Here is a 24023-nt window from a genome sequence, read left to right as displayed (position 1 = left end):
TGAACAACTTTTTAAATTGCATGCCTTCTCAACAAAAATATATAATCAATTTAATATATTTTGAATTAAAGTATTATTACATTTATACAATATATGTATTATATAAGAAAATTCATTGAATTTCAAATACTTTAGTTAAACATAAATTTGAAACATTTGAAAATGAAATACATTTAGGAAAAAATGTTCATTACTGGTGCTGATTATAATAATTTTTGAAATATTTCAAATATTTTAAATTCTTTAATAATATATAAAACTAAAAACTAATTATAATACATCAATAATACTATGGTAAATCATAAATATATATACATAGTCTAAAGAATTGTATAGCATTAATTGAAAGAAATTTAAAAGCAAGCGAAGACAAGCATATATTTAATTAATACATGAATGTTGAGCAACAAATTCCACACACATTCACTTCAGTCCATATGTCCGTCAGTTATTCATGCTGCTGTCAATTTAGATATTTGTATCTTTATGATAATTAAGGTCGTAGGTTGTGTGAACTTCTCCTTTCCTCGTTCCCTCTTTCCCAGTAGCAAATATACATTCATTGGTACCCATACATATGTATGTGCACGCACACCTAAGCAAACAACAGACACACGCATCCTAAAAGTACGCGTACTCACACATGTGCCCTGTGGGTTGTGGGTTGTGGGCTGTGTTCAGTGGAAGACAGCGGCCCCAAACCGCGCGACCGACCGATGTCAACAGGTTGCCTTTGGACCATATACCGCCTGTATAAATATGCACAAGTATAAGTGTTTACATGAAATGTGCGCGTGCGTGTGATTATGCACGTGCATGTAATTGTGTGGGTGTCTCGACTATGACTGTGGCGTGCGCTTAACATTAGTCAGGCTCCCATCGTCTGTCCCCTCCCTCACCATCGCCCAGCAGCAAATAAATAACAAACACACATGCGGTCCACATGGGCTTGAAGGTCATGCCAGAAAATTAACAGGCATCTTTTCATGAATTTATTAATTTCATGTCATTTCAGTAATTTATTGTATTTGTATGTTTTTATTCTATTTTATTTGGTTTGAGTTACTGCTTCGGTTTCTTAACAGTCGCCGCTGTTAAACTCGCTGCTAGCTTAACATTGTTTGTAAAGCTCACTGAAAGCTTAACAGAATACTGTAAAGCACTCAAAGATGCTGTCGCTTTGGCAGCAATTTGGCCAGAAAAAAGCTAAAATGGGAAGCAAATGTTATTAAATTTAATAAATAAGTTATTATTTATGTAGTTTAATGCTGCATTATTAACACAATATTTTTATATTAAAAGTTTATATTATAACTGCAGAGTTTTTTCAAACATGCAGAAATTACACAACACTTGTTTGTGTGTGTGTTTGTTTTGCTTGTGTTTGAAGCTAACTGTTGCTGTTGCTGTTGCTGCCTCTGCCGCTGTCGCAGCTGCTGCCGGCGTTTGGTTTGCTTGATTTGTTTTTGTTGCTTCTCCCTGTTTTCTGTTGTTTATTCGCCTGTTTGAAAGCCAGCGCAACGGACGCGTCGACGCTTGGCTGCCGCCAAACTCCCATTTAACAATACGGAGAAAAATATTTTCGTGTTTGTGCCTGTCGCTTGTCGCCTGTCGCTGTCTTCTTTTTGATGTGTTGTGGGCGTGTTGTTGTTGTTGTTGTGCACTTCCGCGTCGAAACTCTTTTGCATTTTACAACTGCACTTGTTGCGAACACCAGTGGGAGGAGGAGGTGGTAAAGTGTAGTAGAACTCGCAATACTTTCGCGCCATCTCGCTCTCGCTTCGGTTGACAACGTCGCGCAGTCGCCGCGCGCTGTTTTCACTTTTTTTGTGTTCTTGTTCTTGTTCTTGTTGCTGTTGTCATTGTTATTGTCGGTGTATTTCGGATTTTCATTATTGTTTTACAATGGCCTCCTGGCCGCGTCGCAATAAACACGCATCGAGGGTAGCTTAAAGCAAGTGCATATAAAAGCATAATTGCCGCCAGCCTTTGGCTTAATGTGTGACAGGAACTTAGCCGCGAAGGTTCCTCACCCGAAATAAATAAAAATTAAAAATAAAAATAAAAATAAAATATCTCTTTCACTCAACAAAAAGGAAACACAATTAATTTCAATTTTCGCAAAAAGTGTAAATAAATCATTTCCTGCTGCAAGCAAACGGTGCGTATACTTAATTATTTTAGCAAAATGTGCGCGCAGCGAAAATAAATTCTTGAATTTATTACAATTATAACAAACACACACACACAAATAAACAACGCATAATTTCCAATATTATTTGATGCGGTTGCTGAGGTAAAATTCATAAACAATTAAAAACACGGCACAGCGGCGTGGCCAACAAACTCTGCAAGGGGCAAAGATAAAGAAATGTGTGAACGAAATACGCCCCCTTTGGACACGCCTCTGCTTTAGGCGACCTCGAAGCGGAAACATAATTTGGCCAAATATGCTTTTTGCCCTTTCCACACACACACACACGCAGCACATAATAAACATGTTTATGCGCAACATTTGCTAGACACCATTTGGATACCCTGTAAAAAAAGACAAAAAAAAAGAAGAAAAACGTGTTTAGCTTGTTTACAAGATTAACAAATCGATTGCAGTTCAATTTCTTTTCATCTTGTGAAAATATGAAAATTAAAAGTATGGAAACTATTGAATGGAAAATTCTGCCATTAAAAATATCATTAAATTGTTAGTGTTTTCCGACTAATTCGGGCAGCATTAAAATTTTATTGTCTTTTGGCACTAAGTACAGAGTTCAATTAAGTATTATTAAACTACACTGTGAAATTTGCAGTTCAATTTATTAAAGCAAAACTCAGTCATAAAATATACAAAAGAATAAAGAGAAAGCAACATAAATTTCTACTTAAATTTACGAGATTAAAGACAGCATTAATTACTAATTAAAAGTAGTAAATTTTAGCACAATCTCAAGATTGATAATCTCAAAATAATCGCTTAAAGAGAACTTGACGTCTTTCCTAAATTATTACCAATAATTTTTCAACAATTGCATTTTACTAAGTGCTTTATAGTCGAGCAAATTATAAACAATCTTCGCTCTTGTATCTCATTGTTAATCATTTTAATTGGCATTAGATAGTTTCGTGTATTTCCGACACGATGACTTTGAGAAATGTGAAAGAGAAACACAAGAAAAAAAAAAACCAAGAAAAAGAAAAAAGCAAAACAACATTTTTGATGTGAGCGATGCGCGGCGCGTTGAGAGATTTGATTTGTTTGATTTGTTTTAAATACATTTTAAATTTACCCGCAAGGTCGCCGCAATAAGCAAAAGTGAAAAGCAAATTTGTTGCACTGTCTTTGGCGGTCAGTGTGGTGGAGAGAAGGGGGAGAAAAGTGTTTGTGAAGCGTTTGAACAATCAGTAAATACTCGTATAATGAGGCGCATTTTGGTGGGCGCCCCACTGTCATAAAGCTACTTACTAGTTAATAGCCACCTCCCCCTTCCCCCGCCCGCCTCTGCACTTCCCTGGCAACCACACCCACAAAAGGCGCGCCGGCTGCCCGGCTTTAGCTTGCGGCTAGAACGCGAAAAACCCAGCAACAAAAGCATCACAATTTTTATTGCCTTGCAACCGCAGACATTCAGTGGGAGGAGAGCGGGGAGGGGAGGAGCCAGGGGGAGTGAAGACGTTCGCTTGTGGCTTGTGGGTGACAATCGAGCATCTCGTAATTCACTGTTCATTGGAGGCGATCGTAAACAGACACAAAATAGGCAAAAGAGCTACAAGTTATTGATATTCAAAGTACACACATGACGCATACGACGCGTGTGACGCGACACCACAATGTCTGGGCATAAAAACTGAGAGTAGGCTCTTAAAAAAAGACGCAAAAATGGGACTCATAAGCCAAAGGAAACAATCGCGACGCTGTGAAATCAATAAGAACCGTCGTAAGCTTTGATTTATGCTGAAATTTCATCAGCAAATTATGCGTGTTAATTATATTATTATGCTGGCAAAGTAGGTTAACGATAAGAATACAAAAAAAAACGAAGAAATGTTGATAAGCTGCGAGAACAATCAGACAAAGCTGAGAATTTGTGCCAGCTTTATGTTAGCTGTTGCATTTCATTTACAACGAATTGTGGCAAATTCCATTAGCAAAGTATTTATGTTGATTGTGTATTATATTTCAATTAGACAAACTGATTTAATAGTAATTAGTGAAACTTAAAGAGAATCGCTGCTTGTACAGAGTTGAGTTTCAATTTGGCAAACTGTTTAGGCAGCAATTAGCAAAAATTCAACAGAATTTATGTAAGCAGTAGTTAGCAAAAATTCAACAGAATTTCTGATTATAGAGCGCTTATTAAAGTAATCATGAAAAGCTTTAATATGTAAAGTATACTTTAGTATTTGTGTTATTTCAAATAATAACTTATTTGTGATAAGGAATATTTATAGTTTGAAAACTAAGCTAAGAGCTAATGATTTAAAATATTTGCATAATCACTACATGACAAAAGGTAAAACTCTTAGTACGAACATTAAATTTAAATTAAGTTGATATATTCAATACGTTTAATTTAGAAAGCAATAAATTTGTATCTACTAGATAAACTTTTGTGTTGTCTGCATTCATTTTGTTTTACATTCATTTTGATTTTATTTTTTATATAGTCATAAAATTGTTAATTCTTTTTTTGTCTGCAAAACGCTTTGAAGGGCTCTAAAGGTATTAAGAGGCTATTACCTAAATTGAAGTACACTTTTGTTGCTTCAAATATTTGGGCTGAGTTTGATACTTAATACCTGCACTTTAAGAAGCAATTTAATGAGCAAAATAATTAGTAAATTGCTAAAAAACAATTTAATAGAACAACTACATTTAAATGCTTGAATTTAAGGAAAGTTAAACAACACAAAATTGACCAAATGCTGCTGAAAATTCATTCAATTTACGCTGATAAACGGGTCGACTTTAAGGTTTATAAACTTACTGGCAGATAATCCGGGGAAAACTATTTATTCTCGCCATCCCCAGATAGCAATCCTGTGCTCGTCCAGAAGCAACCGTTGGTTGCTTTTTCGTATTTTTGGGGCACGTGTTTCTCGCACTAAATAAAACAGGGCAAAGCCAAAGCCAAAGCTAAAGCCACTTGCAACAGTTCAGCACGTCTCTCACACATGTTCAACGGTGTAACACTGTGTGTGTGTGAGTGTGTGTGTGTGCGTGTGTGTTTATAATGTTGGTACTTGTGGTTTTTGTATCATATTACTCACATTGTTCTTCAACGCTGGCCATGAGTTAGCAAACTTTAGCACGATGGTCGCATTTATTTTTAGTTAAACGTCGCTTATCACTCACACTCTCTTGCTCTCTCTTTCTCTCAGAGTGTATCCCTTTCCCCCCTCACTCACGCTCTCACTCTCTCTCAGCTGCGCTCGCCCGAAATGACATTTATGACGGTTGACTTGTATTTATGAGGCTTATTTAACAAGGCCTCGTCGTTGCGGTTTGCATTGCTACTGTATGATTTGGGTATCCTGAGAGCAAGAGTCCTTGGTGTCCTTTTCGAAGCATGCAACATGTTTGCTGTTCTCTTTTCTTCCCAGTTACATTTAAATGGAATCGCCTTTTTTGAAGTATTTGATTCGTAGAAAATGATATACGCAAATTCTTTAAATGTGAAACCATTTTAATTTGCTCTGAGGCAAGTTAAAAACCCTTTTCTTGTAGCATCTTTTCTGCATTTAAGTTGTCATGAGTTGTCTTAATTGTAGGTATTAAGTGAGTCGTGTCTAGACAATAAAAGTGTTCCTTATATTTCTCCTTTTTTTTATGTGAAGCTCATTTAAATTCCTCTTTTATTTCAAGTATTTTTAAGTAACCAATTTTGCATGTTTGCTGATGAGACATGCAAACTAAGTCTATTCTTATGCGTTTAGTATTTTAATAATTGAGAGGAAGTGAAAAGTGTTCTTAATATTTTCCCTTTTTTTTAATGCGAACCTTATTCAAGTTTATCTTATATTTCATGTATTTTTCAGTGAAAAATTTAACATTTTTGTTGAAAACTAAAACTGTTCTCAGATATTTAGTATTTTATTCATTTAAAAGAAGTGAATCAATGGAATTAAACTTCTTATTCATAAAAATAAGTGTAACATTGATACATTATGTTCTTCCTTTTTAATGCAAAGAAAAGCCAGTTGGAATATTAAATATCCTACAAAATTAAAAGAAGATGACTAAATAAGGAGTAATGTATTTTCAACTTTCTGAAATATTAAGTTTCTATCAAAAATATAAGAAGCTAAGTAAATAAGGAACGACGTATTTTTATCTTTCTGAAATATTCAGTTTGTAAAAAGAAAACTAATTAAGAATCCAAATATTTTTATGTTTGATAAAGTAGTCGATGTCGGCATAATCTTTAATTATTTCTTATAAATTTTATCGCTTCATCTATACTTTATTAACTCTGTTTTTATGCAGTTGACTTTGATTGTTTACCCAGATTGAAGAGTATCTCGTATTTCACATATTTGCAAATCGCACTTCTGATTGTTTCTTTTTTTTTTTTGGAGCTTTCGCCACATCAAATTTCCCTTTTTTCGTATACTATATAGTATATACCGTATATATTTTGGCTAATACTGTTTTCAAGGTTCTGCGACGCAGACGCTGCGTGGTTACTTTCACATCCCACATGGAAATGCGCGACAAAATAAATACTTTGCGACTGTTGCAGTTGAGTGAAGGGGGGAGAGCGAAAGGGAAGGGGAGTCATGGGCTATTGTGGTCGATGGAGGCTGACCGACGAGCTCTCTCTACTTCCATATATATACGTATATATATATATATATATAACTCTACAATGCGACGCTAAGCGACATACGGTCTAACAATTTCGCATTTTCAATTTCAGGGACGCACAACCAATGGCAACAGTTGTGTGTGTGTGTTGTTGTTGTTGTTGTTGTGTGCTGTTAATGTTGTCGATGGTTGGTAATGAAGTGAAATGACAAGCAGAAATACGTAGGAGAAGGGGCAGAAGGGGGGGACACCTGCTACTACTCGACACAACTCCAATAGTCATGAGTCGCGTCGCAAGTGCTGCGCTTCCCATGACCTTAGCCAAAGTGGAAGCGGAATTGCTTTGCTGCCATGACAACCTACGAGTACTACACTTTTTTTTTTCGTATACCCGGTCAGCTATCAGTGCAGAAGGTATAAGTGAGTGACTAGCGAAAATGTTGCAAGTAGACAAAAGGATGCAGCTCCCAATAGCGAGGCGAGGCAACATAGGCATGCTTGTCCATCCGTCTGTATGTCTGTCCTGCTGTATAAGTGGCTCAATATCTGAGAGTACAAGAGCTAGAGTTATGAAATTTGGAGGAAATACTCTTAAAGTGTTGAAGATTGTTAAAACCTTTAGCACAATTATAGCGCTTCTTTAGTTTTTGAATAAATAAAATTCTAAGATATTACTGACTATAATAATATAAGAATTTGTTTGGAATGTATGCATTGTTATTTTAGTATATTTTGAATGTAATAGTGTATTGATATACCAAATATAGGCTTCGGCATAGTTCAGAATTTTTTGGTATATAAATTTGGTTTATTTAGTATATTTTTTATTTAAATCTTATTGTTGTTCTTTAATTTGGTATATTCTTTTTAGGTATATTTTAAATATATAATAGTATATCGATATACCAAATAAAGCCCTCAGTATATTTTGGTATTTTTGGAATATTTTCTTTTATTAATCTAGAAGTATATTTTAAATATAATCAATATACCAAATATAGACCTCAGTATATTTTGGTATTTTTGGAATACATACATTCTTTTATTAATCTGGAATTCTTGTTTTCAAAAAACTCTTCTTTAAGAGGAAAAAGTTTATAAAATCAAGATTGAAATCTACTTTTCAATCTAGTTTTTTCTCTAAGTAGTTTTAATACTCACTTCTTTATCACTACCGGGTATTGCATAGTCGTTTACACCTGACGTATTAACAACTGCGGCTACTTATTGTTGTTGTTGTTATGTTTTTGTTATTGGTCAGTGGTTAGGTTGATTTGTTTTCTATGGAATTTTAAGCAGCTCTCGTCGCAACACGGCGAAGTGCGACACGTGCGCTAGGCAACCAGACGCGCTTTCTGTAGTAACCCAATCTCAACTCAATTTGCTCAAAATGTAGCACGCAATAAGTTTTCATAAACATAAACAGGTCAACAACCCGATGTCACTCTCTCACTCACTCACTCTCTCTTTCTGTCTCATTTACTCCACTTCACTCTTACCACACTGACCCAAGTGTTTCTTTCTGCTGCTATTTCTGTGAAGAGTGTGTGTATAGTAACTATGCCTGAGCAACTTTTTTGAATTCAATGTCTATGCCAAGGTCCCGCTCCCCAACTACAGTTACGGTCACTGGTCCTTAATGTATGCTCATAAGGTGCCGTTGACAATGTTGGCAATGAGGGTGCTTCATGATATTTCATGACTTTTTTGTATTAAAGACACTTTAATCACTTTTCTATTTTGCGTCGCTTATCTAACTTATATTGGAAATTTTCCTGAAATTTTAATGCACTCAACTTTATTGCTTCAATTCAAGACTACACAGAAAGAAAATAACGTGCCAAAATCAAGTATAAAATCGTAAATCAAGATTATATGATGTCAAAATTGAACCATGAAAGTTTATTCTTAAGTTAAAATAAAAATCCAGCAAATATTCAAGATTTCCTAATCTTGAAATTTAAGAGTATAATCTTGTTTCAAGAATGGAAAAATCTCAAAATTTAACAAAGAAAGCTAAATATTTAATCTCTCCGTGTATACATATTTTTCCAATATTACTTAAGGACTTATTGTGATCCGTATTTTAATTAAAAATGGTAGCGTCGAATGTGTTACTTTCATTAATTTTTTGTATTACATTATCATTTTATTGACTACAATTTCTAATATTTTTATATATCTATTCACTTATTAAATTTGAGAATTCGTTATATTTAAAAGTAGCCCTTTGAAAAGGCAGTTTAGTTAAATTAAGAACTATAGTCATTGCTTAAATATAAAAAAAACTCTAAATACAAACTTATAACTACTACTATTTATCCTTTGCGGTTCACATTTAAAAATATGAAAATTTAACCAATTATGGTAATTTATTTTTATCAACAATATTGCTTTGAAAAATTTAATATATTATACAAAAAAATTAAATTCTTTTTACTAAAGTTCAGCGTTAATAAATTTTCGATAGGGTATAAATTGTTGTTTATAATTGTAATAATTGTTATAATTGTAATCAAATCTTCAATAATTATGGTATAACAATAATCTTCACTAAAGTTTAAAATGTATTTTAATTATTTATATTTAGTTCACTGACTTCATTTATATATTATATATCTTTGCGGTCATAAAATAATGCCATGAGTATACGGATTAATCAGAAGTTGTTTTTAAATATTTGGTGAATAATAACAATATTATATTTTATTATATAAGATTCACTGCAGAAATGTTATAAATTTGCAAGATTTTGCTAGTTTAAAGATGTGAAATTGCTTCTGTCTTTAACTAGTTAAATAAAAAACTAAAGTGCTTTCGCTTGCGTGTCACATGAGAGATTTCAGTTTTTTTCTTGAGGTCTCTTGGGTAACCCTACTGTGTAGTAATGTGTGCGAAGATGGCAGATAATGTGCGTTAGAACTCATTAGTGTGCGTAACAGTTTGCTGGCACTGTTTACACCTTGCTTGACTGCACCGCCCGATGGCCACAACAGACAACAACAGAGAAGAGAGAACAACACATCGTCATTCCCCTTAAAGCTGTTGAGATTCCCATCGTGAGTTTCCTGCGGGACAGCGTGTGAACATCCACATGTAGAGGGCGAAACAAAAGAAAATCGCAGTAATTAAATCGAAATCAAAATCAAAATGAAAGTGGAAGTTGAAGTCGAGGTAGAAGTGAAAAGGAAAGTTTCGCTTGGGCAGCAGACGCAACACAGACGGGACTTAATGGACCTAAGGGCGAGACGGAGAAAAACTCTCGAAAAAGTTGTTTTCCAGGCGTCGTGGCAACACAACCACTTGATGCACATAAAATCGACCAGCCGACCAGTGGAGCGATGTGTTACGTTGCGTTACGTATACGCCCTGTTGACGGGCAGGCAATTGGTTCATTAGGCACGCGCAGCGTTCTACTATAGAATAGAATGTTGCGTTGCCTTGGCAGCCGCTTTCGGCTTTCGCATTGTTTGAGCTACAAATCCACCTAATTAAAATCTACGCAGCAAATGCTTTAAGTCGCAAAAGGTAAAGTCTGGCTCGGGTTCGGAACCGAGTCCAGGATTTTCTCCTGGTCTGCTGCTGCTGGCATAATCAGCATGCATGTGGCTGCTGGTTGCTGGTTGCTCTCTACTGGCTGCTGGCGCCTGCTCCTGATGAATATTTATCAGCACAGCAGACATTAATACTTCTATATACATCCACATGATTCTCTTTTTCTCCCCGCCATCTATCTGTCTGTGTTTGAGCGCGTGTATTTGTGTGAAGCAACAAATGCGTAGTAAACACAATGCACAAACAAGCACACGAGCCTTTGAGCTGAGAGCTGTATATTCATTCAGTAGCAGAAGTAATTATAATACACTTCCATGGAGTACACTCAACAAGTGATAAGTGCTTAATCTGACCAAGTTAGTTATTAATCTAACTCTTCTTTACTAATGTAATAATTACTTATAGTCAGCCTGAATTTACTGCGGTCTGAATTCATTTATGATTTGAGTAGGTAATTTTACATTGGGTTATATACATATATAAACATTAATTAATATATAAATGTTTTTGAGCAATAAATTCAGCTTTTAAAATATTTTGTAAACTGGTTGTAAATGAATCAAAATATAGAATAATCTGAGAAATTTAGTTATTATTCTACCTCTGCTCAATCAATCTTATAAAATATTTAGTATTCAATAGTTTTTATTGTGATCTCAGCAAATTACAACATTTATAGTATGCGTAGGTAATTTTGTATTCTAATTATTTAATTAAAAGTGTTGTTGCAAAGCTTAAACTTACTAAGAATATCTTCAACCTGATGCCTAATATTGAAAATACTCTCTAAACAATTTATTTATTTCTACTATTTCTTAGAATAATTTGTTCCTTAAATTTTAATAATATAACTAAACCAGATTAATCATAATAGATATTTTAGAGTAGAGCATTAAACTAACGTTTAAATGTGTATTCTTGAAGAGTATTCAAATTGTGACTCGATATCGATAAATTACCTGGCAGACTCATTGTTTACATTCTGACTGGACAAACACTAGGAGTGGAGTGTACACGTAGACGGAGACAGAGAATTATCCACATGCACTTGAGCTCTTGGTTGTTGGAAATAATGCGACTGTATTGAGAGGCACTTGGGCATTGGAGTGAATGGAGGGCGCCCAATGGAGTGCGACATTTACCTCGCATTTAAGTGATAATTGATATTTTATGAGCACTATTGTATTTACTTATTTTGAAGTGCACGAGAATTGCTTGCAAGTGGAACTATGTATCCGAGTATATGTATATATATTTATATATAGAGTGAGTAATCTGCTGATAATTGTCGGGGCGTGTTGTTGATTATTATAAACATTATCATAATATTGACCATGTCCCTGGCCATGTCCCTGACGATGGCTTAAGCTGTGTGTGTGGCTCCAGTTCAGTTGCTGTCGCTGTTGCTCTTGTGTTTCAGTTTCAGTCTCAGGCTCTGACCCTGGGACGACGGCGACGCAAAAAAGTGTCCAATAAATGTTTCAAAGTTGTCGTTGTCGCTGACATTGTTGACCTTATCAGCAGCACAAACACACACACACACACACTCACACACGAATTCACATTTACATATGTATACTTAGACTTGTGTGTGCGTGAGGGGAGCTATAAAACACACGCACTCGCTTGTCTTTTGTAGTGCGCCTTAGCGTATGCTACGAAAAATTCACCCGCCTTTTGTTGCCGACGCTCGAAAGTATGCAATATTGTTGTGAGCTGAGCCAAAAAAATGCGTGTCGGAGGTGGAAGAACTCTCCCAGCTCCTCGTATGGATTACGGGCAGCCGAACTATGCAGCAAATAATAATATCTGATAGAACATGCAAATGTACAGTATGTGGGTATGATAGAACAAAGCATACCTTGTATTATTACAAGCACAGCGAATTCTTAGTATTTTGTTAACACAGTTTTCTGAGATGGCACCTTAACCTTTTTTTAAAATATTAAATATTTTATAATATTTATTAAATAATTCTACTGCTTTCCTTTTGAGAGCCTAATCTTGTTGTATACGAGGAATCTTAACAAAGATTTAAAGTACGTACAGATGTGAACTTTGAAATAGCAGTGTGACCGAAAAAAACTACATAACTGTTTTTTTTGCAAATTCGTTTTTGTTAGTTGATGGAAATATAGAGATAAGAAACAACCAAAAATTAGCAAAGCAAAATTTAGTCTTGAAGTTGTGTTTATAATAGCATTTTTCAATTTTAAACACGCACTAGCACTGCTATTTCTAAGTTCACAGCTGTAATTATTAGAAAAATATACACTTTTTCATATACACACAGACTTTTGAGACACAAAAAATAAGACTTCCATTCTTCATTTCCTAGGGAAATTAATTTAAGGTCTGGCCATTGAGCAACTGTGAGATTGTACAATACTTTACCATATAATAATTGTATACTGGCAATACATCATAACATACAATTGTCGCGAGTCGATGTAACCTTTTAATGCTTAGTTTGTAGGGCATTAGAAAAGGTTCTGTCAATCATGCTGGGCAGACAGACGCATTGTGTTCATCTCATGGCAAAAACTTACGCAGCTTTTCTTTTCTTTTTCACAGCACCTAAAACAGTTGGCCTTCGTCTACATTCTATTTGATTTCTCCGTTGTGGAGTGAAGTGAAATGAATGCCACCTCGCCGAAGTCGTCGCTGGTCAAGCTGGGCCTGCATACCAATAAACAAAAGACACTGAAGGTCATGGTGCTCGGCCAGAGCGGAGTGGGAAAAACGGGTGAGTGACGAGCCAAAGTAATAGGAGACAAGTCTGCTAAAGCTTCAATCCTTTCTCGACTTTATCTTCGTCATTTGTGTAGCCATGGTGGTGCGTTTTATCACCCGCCGTTTTATTGGAGAATATGATCCAAATCTAGAGAAAATCTATACCTGCCAAACAACGCTGGACAATGAGGCGATACAGTTCGATATACTGGATGCCACCGGACAGCTGCATGTAAGTAAAAATAGTTTTAAACGATTTAATAAACCAAACTGACTTCTTGCTTTTTGCAGGAACTGGATGGAGTTAGTCTGGAGTCGAACATACGCTGGGCGGATGCATTTATACTCGTTTACTCCATCACAGACAAGTGCTCCTTTGACGAGTGCAGTCGACTGAAGTTCCTCATCAACTACAACAAACGTCGACGCAAATTGGGTTCCACCAGCAAGGTTTGAATTGACATGAATTGCTTTTTCTTACCAACTTCTGTTAATTGTGCTTTGCTTTGCAGGATTATGCCTTGGACATACCCGTCATACTGGTGGGCAACAAGACAGATCAGACGGGAGATCGAATGGTCAGTTTGGAGGAGGGACAACGTCGGTTTCGTGAGCTATCCTGCGCCTGCTTTCATGAGATATCCGTTAGGGAGAGTGTTGATCAGGTACGTGCATTATATAATTTCACAATTTCTTAATAATCTCAATGATCTTTAGTATCAATAGTACCTGAACATTGTTTTATATTCTTTCAAATTTCTCCGGAACTTTACTAGCTTCTCTTCCATTTACCAGTCACTATTTAATTAAGCATCCATAAATATTTAATGTCTTTCCTTACTTCGTACAATAAATTTGTAAATTTAGAAAATTTTGCAGTATTCTATAATATTATAATGTAGTTTTGTGAAGATTAATATTACAAATTAAGAATGCTTAAAATCAAACGTATTACATTAATGTGAATGAATACGAGGGTTGCTATTTAAGTTTCTGGCCTAGGTCACTTCTAGCCATATTAGGACCAATTGGCTATTTTCCAAAAAAAGTTTGGACTTTTATCAATAAAAGCTCCATACAGCTTGTTCATGTACGAGCACGTTTGATATCGATAAACGATTAATCAAAAACTTACCTCGGCAGAAAAATCGAATTAACTCGTGAACACTTTTGAGCAAAAATTTTTCACAACTTTCGACTTGGATTATTACGACACGAGTGCACCGATGAACTTAAATCTTTATAAGGCGATGAAGTGCCATCCTATAGCCCTGTGAAATACTGGTTTAATGGATTCTATCGTGGCCGATGCTCGCTAGAAGACGAAGGTTGTGAAGGTCGTCCAAAAACGGACGTTGGGCCAGAAAACATTGATGCCGTGCGTGAACTGATAATGCTAGATCGACATGTGACATATCGTGAGATAGAGGCATCCTTTGACATTTCTTCCACCAGAATACATTCGATATTGCATAAACACCTGGTCGTAAAAGGATTGTTCTCATTGGATCCCGCACAATTTAACGATTGCTCAAAAAAAGGCTTGTGTGGATTGGTTCAAAGAAATTTATGAAAAAATACATTCCCTGTGCTTCAAAAGACATTTATAAGATGGTCACAGGTGACGAATCATGGATCTATGGTTATGAGCCCAAAACAAAACAGCAATCGACCGTGTGGGTCTTTGAAGACGAGCCAAATCCAACGAACCTTGTTCGTGGAGGAAGCACTATTCAGCAAATGGTCGCCTGTTTCTTCGGTAAAACTGGTCATGTGGCGACTGTTTCGCTTGAGCAATGTAGGACGGTCAATTCTGAGTGGTACACCATAATTTGTAAGCCTGAACTCCTTGTAGAAATTCGAAAAACGAACAAGAAAAGATGGATCATTCCGCACCATGACAACGCGAACTCCCACACACCAGCTCAAACCCGCGCCTTTTTTTGCGGTCAAAACGTGGAATTCATGGGTCATCCGCCGTACAGCCCTGACTTGACTTCTTTTTATACCCGCACATCATCGAAAAAAGGCGTGGTCATTGATTTTCGATGTCAGAAGATGCTGTTAAAGTGTTCAAAAACCATGTTTTGGAGGTGCCTCAATCAGAGTGGAAAAAGTGCTTCGACAATTGATTTGAGGGCATTCAAAAGTATATAAATCTTGCTGGAGAATACTGTGACAAACAATAAATCCATTTTTTTTTATAAATATTCGCATTTTCATTATTAGGCCAGAAATATAAATAGCAACCCTCGTATATGTCCATTATATGTTAATAACAAGATACTCTTTTTTGCGGGAAGACAAATATCTTTTCCAAAGATAAAATTGTTTTTGTCTCTATGAACAGACAAAGTCAATCATCCTCTATGTAGGAAGTCTTCCTTGGACGTATTATCATAATGGTTTTTTTGAGAGAGGTTTTGTTCCTGAATTCGGACCAGTAAATGCCCAGAGAACTTGTGCCATTATATATACCTGTAAATTGGCTATAAAAAAATGTTTTACCAAGAAAATTGGGATAATCATACCATATATTCTTACGCTCGAGTGCAGTTCTTATACCACCAAGCTCCTTTTCGTTCCTCGGCACAGTTTTTATCCGATGCATCTTTGTCCCGATCATAGGTGGTGAAATTTGAGAACTTATTATATATCAAAGAATCACCAGCAATCCCGCTGCCTGGGGTCAGAGTGTTCAAAGCATACAGTTTATCTTCGTCAGCAATTGCAAATCTTTCATACTTCTCAAACACTTCTGTGCCCTGAAAATCCTCGAGAATCACAAGCAACTCTTGACTGAACTCCGTAGTTAATGCATGTATTTTGTCCAATCCCAAAAAAAACTCGCCATCTAGATCACCAAATCCCTTTTTGTAAGTATTCCAGTTTCGATAAAACTTCACTCTCCCATCAAGTCGTCTTAAAATAATAGTCCAACCACCTTCCTGAGTCTTCAAATCACGGGCCACTTTAAAGGGTTGTTGAAAGTAGTTGGGAATATAAATCTCGTAGATTCCACTCGATTTGGAATAGATTCCTGCCTCGGCACAGTTGCGTACATATGTAGTTACGTAAACATAAGTCAGAATTTGGCTCCGCACTGGAATATCATTATCTTATTATGAATACTTTTGGTTAACTCACTTTAATCTAATCTTATCCACCACTCCGACCCTAGCAATAATGAATAGATTAATGTAACTCTTAGTAAATAAGCATTCCTTCCTAAAATATTATTTATATATTTTATGTTCCTTACATTTAATTTATATTCCTAAACAGAAAATTCCTAATTAACTTTTTATAATTAAAATTTTTTGGATTTTCTAATTAATTGAAGTTATTATTTAATGTTGCAATATATATTTGTATTATCTATCATAGTAATAATCATAATCAGAACAAGTAAGAAAGCTACAGTCGAGTGTACTCGACTGTGAAATACCCGCTACCCATTTTGAATAAAAGAAATATATTTTGCGGTATTTTTCTCAAAATATACCGAATATACTGTGAAAATACTAAAAATATACCAAATGGTATATTTGGTATATCGATATTGTACCGCATTCAAAATATACCATAGACGGCACAATATACCAGATTGTCAGCCAAAGCAACTGCGACCCCTAGTAAGTAGGCGTTTTTGCCCATACAAAAGTATTTCTTTAATAACTTATACAATTTTTATCTGATCGCAACCAAATTCTTAGGAATCATAACTATTATAGTAGTTATTGTATATACAAACTCTAGCTCTCGAAACTCTCGAAATTCTAGCTTCAAAATTACGCTTGTTATTCGATTTTGATTTGCGGGGGCGGAAGTGGGCGTGGCAAAAATTTGAAACAAACTTGATTTGCGTGCAAACATAACAAATGCTATCGAAAATTATAGCTCTATCTCTTATAGTCTCTGAGATCCAGTGTTTCATACGGACAGACGGACCAACAGACAGACAGACGGACAGACGGACATGGCTAGATCGTCTCGACTGTTGAAGCTGATTAAGAATATATATACTTTATAGGGTCAGAGATTCCTCCTTCTACCTGTTACATACATTTCCTGTCGGTACAAAGTTATAATACCCTTCTAACTAACTTCCAAAACTTAATCTGATTTTCACATGCTGTTTTTCAGGTGCAGAACGTATTTCGCGATGTGTTCCGCTTCTGGCGTGTGTTCAGCAAATTCCCCAAGCTCAAACGTTCCACCAGCGATGTGGCAAATGCCGCAGATGGCATCCTGACGCCTCCTGATTCTGGTTCATGTTCCTTCTACGACACAACGTCGCTGGCCGTGACGCGTCGCTCGTTCCTTCTCATTGGCAGTGCCTGCCAGGAGGAAGGCAGCGTCCACGGCGATCACACCGAGTCCACGGACGACATCGCGAGCAGCAGTTTGGGCAGCTCACGAAGCGACATCGATGCTCCGTTCCGGAATCGCGCCTCCACCGATGGCACGTTGTTGTCGAGACCGAGACGTTGGCGCTATCCGCCACCTGGTTGCCTCTTGCCGCACACGAATCGCGTAGAGCGGCGCATGAGCATCTCGACGAGGGGCAGCAATGCCAGCTACTGACCGCTAGATGGTGCTGTTCCCATATTTAGTTAGTTCAATTGTTCCGCCAAATATATTTATAGCTAAATGTTGAAATCCGTTTGTGTACATTTATTTATGAGAAACAAGTTTTTGTATGAGAACATTTACTCTTTTAGATGGCGATAGCTAAATATCCTAAATGTTAGTTGCAGTGTTTTGAAGCTCCAGTGAAGTTAACGATAGTATTAGGGCTTAAATACGTATTTCGTACTTACAAAATAGTTTGAAAGAGGATTTTGTTTATTATGTAGATAATAAGCTACATTTTTAACAATCATATATTATTTTACTCTTTTGAAGCCTAAAAAAGTGATTTGATATGCAAACGAATATTTATCTTTAGGTAAAAGTCTTTGGGTATTTGATTTGAGTTTTGAAGTACTTTTTTAGAACCTAGCTTAGTCCGTCTGGGCGTATACTGTATATTCGTTTAAGCTGATTCCTTAGCTTAGAACTGATCTGAAAATGAGTTGGGGTACTTACTACTACATCATAATGCATAAGTCATTTGCCTTCTTTCTCCCTTTCAATACACATATAATAAGAATCAATGATCAAACGCAGTACGTAAGTAAATTAAATTATAAGTTACCCACTTGAATTCAATTCCAACCCTATAGGAAACAAACTTGAGCTTCACTTGCAAATTTCGATTTATAGCAGCTTTTGCTGTATCATTTATTTGAAGCACTTGCAAACAATTTAAACAGCGTAAAAGAAGAATGAAGTATGTATGTAGAAAGTCTCGTGTCTAATCGTCGTCGATCTTCAGCATATATTCCTCGGCACGCAGCGCCAACTCACGAATGTTGCGCAGACATCCAGCAGCAGCCAATTGCAACTCCTTGTTAGTGGATCCAATGCACTCCAAAAGAAAAGGCACAACTCCGCTCTGAGAAAGAGGTAACGAATATCAATTAAATGAAGCGAAATAATATCATTTTTTAGAAGAAACAATCATTATTAATATTATTATAAAAACTTAATTTGGAAAATAATAAACATAACAATTTTTTTTTTCATTATGATCGACGCATTACTAAGAAAGCTGTATACGAGTGTGCTCGAATGTGAGATATCCGCTAAACACTTTCAATAAAAGTAAAAGAGTGCGGAATTATTATTAAAATATACCGAATTAATATACTTAAAAATACTAAAATACATAGAAGGCTATATTTGGTATACTGATATACTAATGCATTTAAAATATACCATTTAAAATATACAGTAGCCGTTTTTTGCCATATAAAATTATTTCTCAGATGACAAACAAATTTTCAGGAATCGTGAAGATTTCAGTTAGAATTATACATATGCTACATATGCTATTTGATTTGTGGGACCGGAAGCGAAAGTATAAAAAAAAATCTTAGGTTGCGTACAGTTCTATTTCTTATAGTCTCTGAGATCATACAGACAGATGAACATGGCTATATCGTCTCTGCTGTTAACTCTGATTAAGAATATACTATATACATACTTTGTGGGCTGGGTGATACCTCCTTCTGTATGTTGCATAATTATATATACAAGTATATATATATATTATATGTCCTGAAGGGTATACTACAAAATACCCTTAAAGTAGGTCAACTTCTATGGGTAGCTGATTATACCAGCTTTAATTTGTATTTTGGATTTTTATTATAAAAATCAAATTGCTATTGCAGAATTTGTTGATTCTTAACTTATTCGCGTTAGATGTTTATAAGCTCATCATTATTAATTGCACTTCCTGATTAAAGGATTTTAACCCGACTTACCTGGTGCATTGTGATGCAGTTCTGTGGATCCATCGACAGCTTCTCCAAGGCCATGGCCGTGGTGCGATGCACAAGCGGATTGTCGCTGGTCATGTAAGTGACAATGGGAGTCACAGTGCGCAGACGTCCTAATTCTTCAGTGTTGTTGCCGAAGCAAGCGCAAGCGGCAACCGCAGCAGCGAGATTCATGCGCAGATTGTCATCGGTGGTGTTGACCAGATCCGCCAGCTTATAGATGACACGCAGATCCGAGAGTATGGCCAGATTGGTTTGATCGAGGGCAATGGTGGCAATCGCCGCACAGACAGCTGACAAGACCATGATTTCCTTGGACTTTAGAAGACCCACAACGAGTTCCATGGCGCCAACGAGACTGCGCACCAACTCCGCCGAGTCTGTGGCATTCTTGACACACGGACAGATGGCGTAGGCAGCATTGGCTTGGACACGCGGACTGGTGTTCTTGAGCAGTGACCACACCAGACGCACTGCGTCCAATTTCTCGAGCACACGCATGCAATCGGCATCCTCAGCGCACTCTTTGATCGCCTTGGCCAGATTCTCGAGCAGCGGCGCATGCGAAGAGTTGAGCAGCGATACCATTGATGGCAATCCTCCAGCGTTTAAGACAGCCACACGATTCTCCTGGAAACGCACACACTCAGACAACGCTCCAGTCACATTGGTCAACACCTCATCACATTCATCAGCCAGCAGAGCAACCAGATGGTGTATGACATTCATGTCGTCCAGCTCCTTTACATTCTCATCCGTCATCGCACACATCCAGATGGCGCCCGTTGCTCCTCGCAACAATGGTTTGTTATCCCGCACCGTTTTGTCCTTGAGTATGGCCACCAGTGGCTCCAATCCGCCAGCCTCTCGCACCAAATCCCGCGTGGTTGCATCAAAGGCGCACTTGTAGAGCGCCGAGCTGCCCTCCACCTTGAGATCAATGCACTCCGACTTCAAGTGATTCACAATGTCCGCAATCATGCCTTCTGTAGTGATTGCCAGCTGGAACTTTGGCTCCGATGAACATTTCTGCACGGTGCCCATTATGGGTATAACCACATCGATGTGGACCGACTTCAGCAGGTTGGCCATGAGTGGCACAATTCCGCTCTTCCGCATCTGCTCCATGTTGTGCTTGGAGTCGGCCAGGGTCCATAGTGCTCGGGATCCGGCACGTGCCATATCCAGGCATTCGATCTCCTCCACAGTCAGTTGATCGCGCGGAGTCTGCAATATGCTGCAAACAAATTATTTGAAAATTTAATTTACACCATTTTTATAAAATATAGAATTATGTAAGAATTTCTTGGACTAATGTAATTTGTGCATATTTCGAAACTCGGCACATTTTGATAAAATATTCTATTATCGTTTTAAGGTAGAAATATTATATATTTATGCATCTTTATTGAAAAATGAAAGAATAATAAATGCCCCAGAGAGAAAATTAGGTTTTAAATTCCACAATTTCATTTTCATTTTCTAAATTAATGTTGAACTAATTGTTCAAATCAGATTTCCAATCATAAGATAATTCTAATATAGTTCATTTTCCGTCTTTAAAATTTTGCAACCGATTTCTTTGTTTTTAACAAACAATCTAAATATATAATATGAATTTCGATCTTAATTTAATATATGTTATGTTATGTTTCTCAATACAATTTAGAAACTGTAGTATTCTAAGAATATTTTCGTAAATTAAAAATAAGTATAAGCTTTAAAATAAGTATTATTTTATCTTATTTCAGGAAAATATATTCTAGAAAACTTCTAAAATATTTATGATTGCCTTCATTTATGCTCTTTGGATTCTTGATTTTATGATGTATAATTCAATAGAATTCTTTTTTGTAGCTAAATGCAAGAACAAATGAAGTTTTCTTATTTTGTAGAAATTATTTAGTTACGATTATTAGTAACAGTTTTAAATTTCAAATCTATTTAAGAACGTGAAAAACAAAGTATTGCACAATTAAGGAGTGTCGTTGTCAGTTCTATTACCTCAAACTCATAACTTGTTCAAGAAATCGAATGTTAGAAGTTAAGGTTGAAAATTAAGTAAAATTCACAAAAATAGATAGAACGACAACAAAAAAGAGAGAACCAAATTTGATGATCTGATGGTTAGTTCTGTACTTATACATAGCAAAACAAGTAAGAAAGCTACAGTCGAGTGTGCTCGACTGTGAGATACCCGCTACCCATTTTGAATAAAAGCAATATATTTTGCGGTATTATTCTCAAAACATACCAATTATACTACAAAAATACTAAAAATATATTTTGGGGTATTATTATAAAAAATATACCAAATATACTAAAAATACTAAAAATATACCAAATGGTATATTTGGTATATCGATATAGTACACCATTCAAAATATACCATAGACGGCACAATATACCAGATTGTCGGCCAAAGCAAATTAGACCCCTAGTAAGTAGGCGTTTTGCCCATACAAAAGTATTTCTTTAATAACTTCGACAATTTTTATCTGATCGCAACCAAATTTTCAGGAATCATAACTACTATAGTAGTTATTATATATACCAAAATTCGCAATTCTAGCTTTACAATTACGCTTGTTATTTGATTTTTTGATTTGCGGGGCGGAAGTGGGCGTGGCAAAAATTTGAAACAAACTTGATCTGCGTGCAAACATAACAAATGCTGTCGAAAAAAAATTATAGCTCTATCTCTTATAGTCTCTGAGATCTAGGTGTTCATACGGACGGACGGACAGACGGACAGACACACAGACGGACAGACGGACATGGCTAGATCGTCTCGGCTGTTGACGCTGATCAAGAATATATATACTTTATAGGGTCGGAGATGCCTCCTTCTACCTGTTACATACATTTCCTGCCGGCACAAAGTTATAATACCCTTCTACCCTATGGGTAGCGGGTATAAAAACAGTTCTCATATCAGCTCTTACCTCATCTTGATGTCCAGTAGATCGACCAACTTGGAGATGCCGCCACATTGGCGCACATATTTGCGAGCCAGTCGCACTTTGCTGACATTCGACAAGGTCTCGGCTGCCATAGTCTTCAGATCCCTCATGGAGGAACTCAGGATATCCACAATGAGAGGAATACCATCGAGATCGACGATTGTCTTGCGTATGTCAATGTTGAGTGTGATGTCCGACAGCACAGAGAGTGCGCCCAAACAGCATTTGGTGTCGTTGCACTCGAGGATGTTGACGAGCACATCGAGACCGCCAATGTCCTGGATGGCAAACTGATTAATTTGTGTGCGCAGATCGTAATCCTGCAGGCAGCAAAGCGACACAATCGTTGCTGTCTGATTGCCCGCCTTGATGTACTTCACCAGTTTCTGGATATTATAGTATTCAGCTGGTATTTCGGCAGCTCGTGCCACATCCTTCCAGCGCTCCTCCTCGTCGGTGGAGGATTCCTCCTCAGTGGTATCCGAATCCTCTACAACAACCTGTCGTTTATCGCGCGAAAAGCGATCCGGACATGAACCGCATTGTTCGCGTATTTTTCGCTGTCTTCGCGGCGCATTTCCACTGGCACTCATCTCTTTGGATTATCTTAAAGCTCGTTAAGGAAAATATATAATACTCGACTTGAACTGCTTGCGATGTTGGACAACTTTGATGTGCTGGAATTTGTGTATTTGATTCACGTCAAGGAATTTCAAAGGCCAGTAAAATCGATTAAATAACATTTGTTGCTAGGGTGACGTTTTTTTATGTTCCATATGAATAACATGTGTATTGGGTTAATTCAATTTGTTTGTCTACTTTTTATGAACATTTTTTTTGTATTAGATATTTTAAGTACATAGGAAAATTTTAATTTAAATGGCTACTCAACACAACTGTCCGGATGTGGCTGTGTTTATTGCGCTTAATGAAGTGTTCCAATTGGAGCAAGCTGACTTGGGATATGGTTAAAAAGGAAGAATGTGATAAAAAATGTTGTTTAATAAAATGAAACAAGTCAGAAAGATACACTCGAATGAGCTTGACTGTGAGAAACCCGGTTGTCATCTCCAATGAAACCATATTCTACAAATATACTAAAAATATAATATAAAAACAATAAAATATACCAAAGGATATATTTAGTATATCAATATACACAATAGAACTACATTCAAAATATACCATAGAGTAGTAAGTATTTTAGATTGTCAGCTTAAGCAAGGCTGTTCATGATGATCAAGAATATATACTTTTTACGGGGTCGGAGATGCCCCCTTCTGCTTGTTACATACATTTTCTACCGGACCACAATTATAATACCCTTCTTCCTATGTGTAACGCGTATAAAAATATACCAAATAATAAGCATTTTAATTTAATTCCGAAATTTACATTGCTTTCAACATGTCTCTTTCAACAATTCAAACTTTATGCTATAAACATACATATGTATATACATAAGTACGTAATGAATTATGCTATAAACGTTTTATGGGGAACTTCAACTTCAACTTAGTTGCAGGTCGAGTGCATAAAATAAAAAGTTCAACACTTTTTTCTGTGGAATTTGCACGCGTC

General features: G+C 36.4%; 2 protein-coding genes across 2 annotated transcripts; one reads left to right on the top strand and one right to left on the bottom strand.

Moving 5' to 3' along the window:
• The first annotated feature begins 1505 nt into the window (after positions 1 to 1505).
• Positions 1506 to 17740, top strand: LOC132798808 (ras-related and estrogen-regulated growth inhibitor). Its single transcript, XM_060810794.1, has 6 exons — positions 1506 to 2161; positions 12932 to 13103; positions 13186 to 13322; positions 13382 to 13540; positions 13603 to 13755; positions 17237 to 17740. Exons 2-6 carry the CDS (start codon positions 12995 to 12997, stop codon positions 17675 to 17677), a joined length of 999 nt encoding a protein of 332 aa, XP_060666777.1. The 5' UTR covers positions 1506 to 2161; positions 12932 to 12994; the 3' UTR covers positions 17678 to 17740.
• A 593-nt stretch (positions 17741 to 18333) lies between these two features.
• LOC132798358 (armadillo repeat-containing protein gudu) lies at positions 18334 to 23447 on the bottom strand. Its single transcript, XM_060810176.1, has 3 exons — positions 22425 to 23447; positions 19465 to 20716; positions 18334 to 18590 (listed from the first exon to the last, which is right to left on the bottom strand). The coding sequence occupies exons 1-3, from the start codon at positions 23033 to 23035 to the stop codon at positions 18450 to 18452; spliced, it is 2004 nt and encodes a 667-aa protein (XP_060666159.1). The 5' UTR covers positions 23036 to 23447; the 3' UTR covers positions 18334 to 18449.
• Positions 23448 to 24023: the final 576 nt, after the last annotated feature.

This window comes from Drosophila nasuta, chromosome 2L (assembly GCF_023558535.2).
Source record: "Drosophila nasuta strain 15112-1781.00 chromosome 2L, ASM2355853v1, whole genome shotgun sequence".
NCBI classification, from domain to species: Eukaryota; Metazoa; Arthropoda; class Insecta; order Diptera; family Drosophilidae; genus Drosophila; species Drosophila nasuta.
Note: the sequence above shows the minus strand (reverse complement) of the source record. Positions and strands in the feature narration are given on the sequence as shown.